Genomic DNA, 8,590 nt, shown 5'->3' with positions numbered 1-8,590 from the left:
GGTGGGTGGGTGGACGGACAGACAGACGGATGGACAGACGGATGGATGGGTGGATGGATGGATGGGCGGACAGATAAATAGATGTATGAATGGATGGATTAACTACTGAGTTGGAAGGCAGTTGTGTTCTAGTCAATAAACCTGTATTTGTTTCAATCTATGTCATCTCCTGGAGAAACTAGAGAATCCAGCAGAGCTCAGTGGTAGAAATCCAAGCAGTCAGTCTTCAGTCCTCCTTGGAGAAGCCCCTGCCACCTCCACTGCCCAGCCCTGTGAACCCCTCTGACACCCTTTCTCTTTCTCCCTGTCTCTGTCTGTCTGTCTCTCCTCTGTCTCTCACATGCACACCTCTAGTGCCTAGACCCTTGGCTGACCAGCCTTGAGAAGAGAAGGTTGTTACAGGTCACATTCACCTCTAGGGGATATTCTCTTCAGAGTGGTGGTCCCCGTGGCCTAGGATGGGGACTTCCTCATGGACAATACAGCCCTGGGCATCCAGGCCCCAAAGCCATGCTGTGGAGACCCCTACCCCAGTTAGGCTTGCTGGCCAGAGTGGGAGGTACAACTCCCTCTTAACCACCCCAACGCCAGTCTTCCAGGAAGGGAATGAGGGAGCCATGGAAAGAGAAAAGAGGAGGGAGCGTAAGACAGAAGGTTCTAGAAACCCAGCTTACCCCTGCCGCTCCCCGCTCAGTGTTCCAGGCCTGGGTAGAGTGAGTTGCCAGGGAAGGAGGGGAACAAAGGTGTGGGTAGGTGTCAACCAAAGAGATGTAAGACCCTAAGACACCTGCGCAGAATGGATTAATGGGACAATGCGGAGGTGACGGATTGCCGGGCAGAGCAACTGCAAGCAAACCACAAAGAGGGTTCACTATTTGCCAACAATAGTAAATATCTGGGATATATAAAGAGCTCATACAAATTAATAACCCAGCAGAAAAGAGGGCAAATAATATAACGGGAAGTTCAAAAAACGTGTGTGAAGCAACCCAGCCCTGGTGCGTAATAGCATAACCACGTGGCTTTAGAGGGGAGCTCTGGGGAGCCTCGGGCAAACTCTGAGACCTAAAAGAAAAAAATATGTAATCCAGCAAACCGCTTATAAGAAGGCGTCTTCCTGAAAATTCCCACATTTGCATAAATAAATGTCTACCACGGTGTTCTATGTGGTACTATGTATAATAGGAAAAGCACTTTTATTTTTTTTTATTTTTTTCTTTTTCTTTTTTCTTAATCATTTTGAATCATTTAATATGAACCAAACATATATGAATTCAAGGAGGAAAAGCACTTTTAAAAAGTCAAGTGTCCGGGCACCTGAGGGGCTCAGTCGGTTAAGCGTCTGACTCTTGGTTTTGGCTCAGGTTGTGATCGTATGGTTCTTGAGTTCGAGCCCCACGTCAGGCTCTGCACGGACAGCATAGAGCCTGCTTGGGATTCTGTGTTTCCCTCTTGCTGCCCCTTCCCTGCTTTCTCTCTCTCAAAAATAAATAATAAATAAATAAATATAAATTTTTAAAAAAGAAGCCGTGTTCTTTATCTACAAGAAACAACTCCTCCAATATGGGGCAACCCCTCTGGAAAACAGTATGGAGGTTCCTCAGAAAGTTACAAATAGAGCTATCTTAACGCCTGGCAATTGCACTGCTAAGTATTTACCCAAACAATACAAAAATACTGATCCAAAGGGATCCAATACCCTGATGCTTATAGCAGCATTATCTTCAAGAGCCAAATTATGGAAGCAGCCCACGTGGTCACCGGCTGATGAACGGGTAAAGAAGATGTGGTATAGATACAATGGAATATTACTCAGCCATAAAAAAGAAGGAAATCTTCCCATTTGCAGCAACATGGATGGAGCCAGAGAGTATAATGCTGAGCCAGAGAAAGACAAATACCATATAATTTCACTCGTGTGTGGAATTTAAGAAACAAGAACAGTAAGCAAAGAGAGAGAGAGAGAGTTAAAATGGCTCCTTGACGTATGGGCTGCAAAGTAGATGTTGCGTCAGTGGGCCTGAAAACAACATGCGTCTCACTGTCCATCTCCATCAGAGCTCTCGGGTGAATAGGTGTATTTTCAACGAACAGTAATATTTTGAAAAGAATCCTTTTTTTCTGTCAGCAGTGGGTCTCAACAGTGGGCGTAAAATACTCAGTAAACCAGGTTGTAAACAGATGTGTGGTCACGTGGGCTATATTGTTCCACCGATAGAGCCCAGACAGAGTAGAGTTAGCATCGTCCCGAAGGGCCCTAGGATTTCTGGAATGGTCAATGGGCACTGGCTTCACCTTGAAGTCACCAGCCGTATTAGCCCCTAAGGAGAGAGTCAGTCTGTTCTTTGAAGCTCTGAAGCCTGGCGCCAACTTCTCTTCTCCAGCTCTGAAAGTTCTAGATGGCTTCTTCTTCAAACAGAATGCTGTTTTGCTGCTTAGTGGAGCCACCTTCATGAATTCTCTCGGCTCAGCCTTCTGGAGAACCTGCTGCAACTTCTACATCAGCACTTGCTGCTTGACCTTGCACTCTGACGTTATGGAGGCGGCGTCTTTCCTTAAGCCTCCTGACCAACCCCTGCTGGCCTCAGACGTCTCTCCGCAGCTTCCCCTCCTCTCTCAGCCTTCACGGACTTGAAGGGAGTTAGAGCCTTGCCCTGGATTAGGCTTTGGCCACAGGGAATGTTGGGGCCGGTCTGACCTTCCGTCCAGACCACCCAAACCTTCTCCACGTCAGCAATAAGGCTGTTTCTCTTTCTCACCCTTCGTGTGTTCGCTGGAGAAGCACTTTCTATTCCCTTCAAGAACTTCTCCTCGGCACTCACCACTTGGCTAGTTTCGGCACAGGAGGCCAAGCTTTCAGCCTATCTCGGCTTTCAACACACCTTCCTCACTGAGCTTAATCATTTCTAGCTTTTGATTTAAAGTGAGAGATGAGTGGTTCTTCCTGTCACTTGAACACTTAGAGGCCACTGCAGGGTCATTATTAATTAGCCTATTTCCATTTTTCTGTGTGTCATGGAACAGGGAGGCTGGAGGAGAGAGAGAGAGAGAGAGAGAAGGGAGAATGGCTGGTCGGTGGGGTAGTCAGAACATGCACACCATCTTATATGGGTGCAGTTCAAGTCATCCCCAAACAATGGCAATAGTACCATCGAAGATCGCTGATCACAGATCCCTCTAACAAACAGAATGATGAAAAGGTTTGAAACAGTAAATCGGGGGCGCCTGAGTGGTTCAGTAGGCTAAGCATCTGACTTGATTCAGGTCATGATCTCGCGGTTCATGAGTTCGAGCCCCGCGTCGGGCTCTGTGCTGACTCAGAGCCTGGAGCCTGCTTCCGATTCTGTGTCTCCCTTTCTTTCCACCCTCCCCCCACTCAAGCTCTATCTCTGACTCTCTCTCAAAAATAAATAAACATTACAAAATTTTTTAAAATTTATTAGAGATGTTTGGTCATCTTTTAGAACACTCGCAGAACAAGTTACCCGCCATCCAAGGTTTTACCATAGGTGCATGGCGAGAATTACCAAAATGTGACAGAGAGACGCGGGGTGAGCAAAGGGCGGACAGCCTCCCTCGATGCAGGGTAACCACAAACCTTCAATGTGTAAAACAACAAACTGACAAAAAACCAAGCAACCACACCCGCAGAGGCCATTAAAGGGAGGCACAATTAAGCAAGGCGCGCCTGTCAATACTGCTAAGCACACAGCTCCTTTGCCGTCCTTGGAACCCGCCGGCCCGCCTTCCTGCCTTCCTTGAATTAAATCTCTGACTTGGGTTCATTCTGATTTTATGAACCATGTTGGCAATTTGTTTGGAAATTACGCTTGGACAGATCGGAGGGAGGGCCCCTTGCCTGGTGCTCTTCCAGCCTCCTCCCTGCCTTTATGTGCACACACACACGGGGCTCCAGCCTGCAGCCCAGCAAGGCTTGGGGGGAGGTGGGCGGGGGGGGGGGCTCTGCTCATCCCCCTGGGAGGACCCCAGGCAGACCTCCCTCCCCGACCTGCAGAAGCGCTGAGGAGCAGCCCGGGCAGGAGACGCAGAAATGGAGACAGAGACGACAGACATGGGGGTGACTGCGAGTGCTTTACCAGACACTGGCTTCCAGGGCTGGGAGCGCAAGGGACAGAGACGCAGGAGGAGGAGGAGGTGGTGGGACAGCTCTTTCCCGAGGCACCAGGAATGTCCTAGAGGCGAAGGCAAACCCAGNTCAAAGGCGGGAGGCCAGATGCCCAGGAGGGACGAACCGCCGGCTCAGCTCTGCTGCGGCCAGAATTCCTCATTCTGATTCTCTCACGTTGCGCTCGAATCCTACGCCGCCTTGGACTGAGATGGACCCCAGAGCGGGCAGGGCTCGGGGAGTCTGTGGCGCCCCAGGTTGGAGCCAAGCCTCCAATCCCCTTTCTTTGGAGAAACCACTCGCCAGTACAGTCATCCAACCAGCTGGGGTTGGAGAAGAGGAACCTCAGGGGCTGACGGCGGAGGAAGCTGGAGATCTGGGCCCCCAGGGCAGGGGCAATGCTAGAGGCAGGCAGGGGCTTGAGTCCCCTGGGGCCAGGGTGGCCCTCCCCACACCCGCTTTCTGCAGAGTAAGTGCTTGAACGTTGGCGGAAGGATCCCCTCCTTGCCTCCCGGTTTCTGAATGGCCTCATCCCCATCCTGGCCCAGTGCCTTGTCAAAGAACTTACCCATCACGGTCGCCCCGGGGCCCTGTGCTGGACCAGTCTGCGGGCTGGGCTGGAGGTGAGAGGCCCAGGGATCCAGCCTCCCTTCCTTCCATTCCCAGTATCTCCAGAAGCTCAGGCTCCCAACGCCCTTGACCTCCTCTCCTCCACACAGCCCTCGCTGCCCTTCCTCCCCTCCTTTCCCAGCCAGCTCAGCAACTCCTCTGATGCAAAGCCTCCGGCTCACCCCTGGAAGGAGAGGCCCTTCTCTGTGGCTGCCTGGGCTGAGGGGGTGGGGCTGAGTGGGGAATGTTCTGTGCTGCTACTTTGTCAGGATACCGGCCGGGTTTCCTGGTACTGGGGATGCCCCCACGGCTGGTCCCCTGAGCGCCCCCTAGAGGCCTCTCTCCCTGCCGTGGCTGTACAGGGACGAGATGTGCCCCAGAAAAGTTCTGCTTCGTAAGGCACTGTCCTGGGCAGGGCTCGCCTCCCCGATGTTTGTTCGCGAAGCCTGGGCCTGACCGCCAGGAAACCTCTCCAGTCCTCTGGCGAGAGGGTCTTCTTCGCTGAGACCAGAAGGTGGCTCTGGGCCCATTGACTCCAGGGAATAAGGTTCCTTTAAGTGAAATCCTTTGGGGTTCGGAGTAACACCCACCACTCCCTCCCCCTAGCTCCCCAGAAAGCCCGGGGCTGTCTCCTCCNTTGCCCCAGTTCCTGGCTACCCCCCCCACCCCCCTCCCAGTTCAACGGGCCCCTGCTGCCCCTCACCATCCAGGTCAGCAAGGCAGGGACCTTGGAGGGCTGGGCACGAAGGGGAAGATGTAGCATCCTCACGACAACAGAAAGATTGCTTCTTCCCAGCCGGGCTGCTCCAAGTGCGGATCAGCACGCCTCATCCAATTAGGTTTGCTTCCTAGTTTTTCCATCTTGTCCTCTATCTTTTTTGTAAACATTTTTAAAATATTTTTGAGTGAGCAGGGGAGAGGCAGGGAGAGAGGAAGACACAGAATCCAAACCAGAACCCTCCAGGTTCTGAGCTGTCGGCACACAGCCCAACGCAGGGCTCGAACTCATGAGCTGTGAGATCATGACCTGAGCCCAAGTTGGATGCTCAACGGACTGAGCTACCCAGGTGCCCCCTGATCTCTAGTTTGATGGGAAGGCTGTGATATTCAGTGTCAGAGAACAAACTACCTTCACATGGGTTTCAAAATGGACTCTTCCGGGGGCACCTGGGTGGCTCAATCGGTTAAGCGTCCGACTTCAGCTCAGATCATGATCTCGCAGTTTGTGGGTTTGAGCCCCGCTTTGGGCTCTGTGCTGACAGTGCAGAGCCTGCTTTGGATCCTCCATCTCTCTCTCTCTCTCTGCCCCTCCCCTGCTCATGCTCTCCCTCTCTCTCAAAAATAAACATTTAAAACAAGAATCGTGCACCTTTGACAATATGACCATGTTCCCAACGGTTAAAAACAGAACCCCTTCTGGGAGGCATCTCCACACACTCCCTTCCAGCCTTCCGGTCTCTGCCCCACACAACCGGGTACCTGGGCGACTCTGGGCTCGTACAGGGAGTCCTCAGCCAGGTTCTGCCAACGAGGTGGCCTTGGATCAATTCATCTTCAACTCTCGTTCCCTCTCCGTTGTACTATAAACAATCAGACCAGGAAGCATTCCTACTGCACCTACGGCATCCCATTTCTGTTCTCTTTCACCAAGATTAACCCATTTAATCATCAGAACAACCCCATCAACCTCACTTTATAGGCACGGAACGTGAGTCACAGAGAAGTTAATATTCCTGAGGAAATGCATCTAATAAGGAACTCGACCTCGTGATTTGGCCCCAGGCCCACGGGAATGGGTTGCATTTCTGCAGCCAGTTTCTGCCTGGTGCCTACCCTCCCCCGTGAANNCGGCCTCCGGCACTCTCAGCCACCTGGCCCAGACACCCCCATCTTCCTACCCAGTGACACGGCCAAGGTCTGGCTCCTGGCCAAGACCAGGGTGCAATAGTGCGTTCTGGTATACCAGATGGCCACTCAGTGATGGAGACCATTTTTCTCTCCATGTGAGGCAGCTGCCCGCAGGCCACCCATCTTCAAGGTAGGGAGGACCCCCTCCCAGTGCCTGGAGCCGTGGGGCCCCTGTGGCTGCCTCATCAAACCTCTGGCTCTGGTTGTCCCTCATTCCTCGTTTCCACGGTACCCTGGACATCGACACGCGGGCCCACACTTTGCACTGGGAAAGCCCATCAGCCACGTCAGGGGCCGGGAGGCCTGGGAGCCTGGCGGCCAGAAGAGGGGGTCTGGCGGGGCTGCGGTTCGGCTCTGAGCGGCGGGGACTGACTCTCTGTTCATGACAGTCACCATTGCCGTGGAGTGCCTGGAGCTGATCACCGAAGGGCCGGAGGCTGGCATCTTCCGCTCCCTCCTCCGGCCCCAGCAGCTGGCTGACCACCGAGAGGCTCAGGATCTTGCCCATTACTACTGTGCAGACCACGTGCTCTGGATCTGGGCGGCCATGGAGAGGTGAGGACCCCCCTGGAGCCCGAGGGCTCCAAGCCTCACCCTCAGCTACATCTCTGTGAGCTTCTTCACTCACTGCCCCCCACCTTCTGCCCAACATGCTGCTATTTCACAGTGCCTTCCTGCCTCCTCCTGTTTCCCTGCTGTGTGACCTTAAGCAAGTCACTTACCCTCTCTGTGCCTGTTTCTTGATCTGAAAACAGGGATTAGAAGAGCATCTATCTCACAGGTTATTATTAAAATTAAACAGAAAGCCCTAAGAACAGACTTCTAAGACCCTAAGAAGCTTGATGTCTGGTCTCCTTGTGGGCCCCCATCTCCCGCCACTAACCTGCATGACGACCTGCCTTGGGCACCAAGATTTCCGACAGCACCGCTCATGGGCCTCTCGCGGCTCCGTTTCTTCCGCGGAATGTGCTGCTCACGGCGGCATCTCAGCCACTCTGGAATCGGCGCCCCCTTCATTCTTCCTCCTCAGCACAGATGAGACTGGGGGGGCAGGCACCCCGATTCTCCCTCTCTCCTTAACCCAACACCGCCCCTTTGAGCCCAACACATGCCCTACATCCCCTTGAATCCTCAGGGGGATTGAATTGAATTGAATCCCCTTGAATCCTGCCGCTATGAACACCCACAGCTGAAGCACTATATCCACAAACCCTCTGTGAGCCCTGGATGGCCGGGGCTGGGTGCGTGGTGAGCAGCACCGATGGGCTCTGCCCTTTGGGAACCAGGGGCCTGGATGGACCCAATCCTCCCGTCCGGGCACAGACGGCCCCGGTGTCTGATTCTTCCCTGTGGCTTGATCTGTCTCAGGAGTCTGGAACACAGACGTCTACAGCATTTACAAGCAGCAAATGGCAAGGGCTGAGGGTGGGCAGGGACCCACCTCCTGTGTGGCCGGCAGAGAAGTCACCCGTGTCAATGGGGACAACGGGGACCCAGCTAGAGCTGTGACCAGATCCTGAGATTTTTCAGGAGGAACCAGACACCGCCTGATATTTACACGTTGGCCGCTGCTTCAACTTGAGATGGGAACATTGGCAAGCAATCCACACACACCTGCAAACCCCTGGGGCTCCCGGGTCCTAGACTGGCGCCCCCTGGTGGTGATGGAGGCCCCCAGGGCTGAAGGCGAGCCCCGCAGTTCATGCGCATTTTCCTTCTCTGGCCTCACTTTCCTCCCCCTTGGGGCAGCCGACCTTGACTCTCAGCTCTTTTCTCTCCACCCCACCCCCAGGTACACGTTCCTTTTGCCCTGGGGAGCACCATGATCCCCCTCAGGTGCTCAGAGAAGCCAATGCCAAACCCGGGTGGGGGGGGTAAGCGGGGTCACGGGAAAGAACGGGCCTAACGGGCACCGGCGACTCCGTGCTTACCGAGTTTGGGGGGGGG

The 8,590-nt window shown here is 53.7% G+C and overlaps 1 protein-coding gene across 1 annotated transcript in view; it reads right to left on the bottom strand.

Moving 5' to 3' along the window:
- Positions 1-6,853: 6,853 nt before the first annotated feature.
- The window catches only part of ALOX12B (arachidonate 12-lipoxygenase, 12R type), a 13,092-nt gene continuing 11,355 nt past the window's right edge, over positions 6,854-8,590 (bottom strand). The window contains exons 16-18 of the mRNA XM_077746736.1: positions 8,085-8,146; positions 7,037-7,180; positions 6,854-6,954 (exon numbers count right to left, since the gene is read on the bottom strand). Coding sequence (XP_077602862.1) covers positions 6,854-6,954; positions 7,037-7,180; positions 8,085-8,146 — 307 coding nt within the window. The remainder of the gene's footprint in view (positions 6,955-7,036; positions 7,181-8,084; positions 8,147-8,590) is intronic.

Source organism: Crocuta crocuta, unplaced genomic scaffold (assembly GCF_008692635.1).
Source record: "Crocuta crocuta isolate KB4526 unplaced genomic scaffold, BGI_CrCroc_1.0 scaffold139, whole genome shotgun sequence".
Lineage (NCBI taxonomy): Eukaryota > Metazoa > Chordata > Mammalia > Carnivora > Hyaenidae > Crocuta > Crocuta crocuta.
Note: the sequence above shows the minus strand (reverse complement) of the source record. Positions and strands in the feature narration are given on the sequence as shown.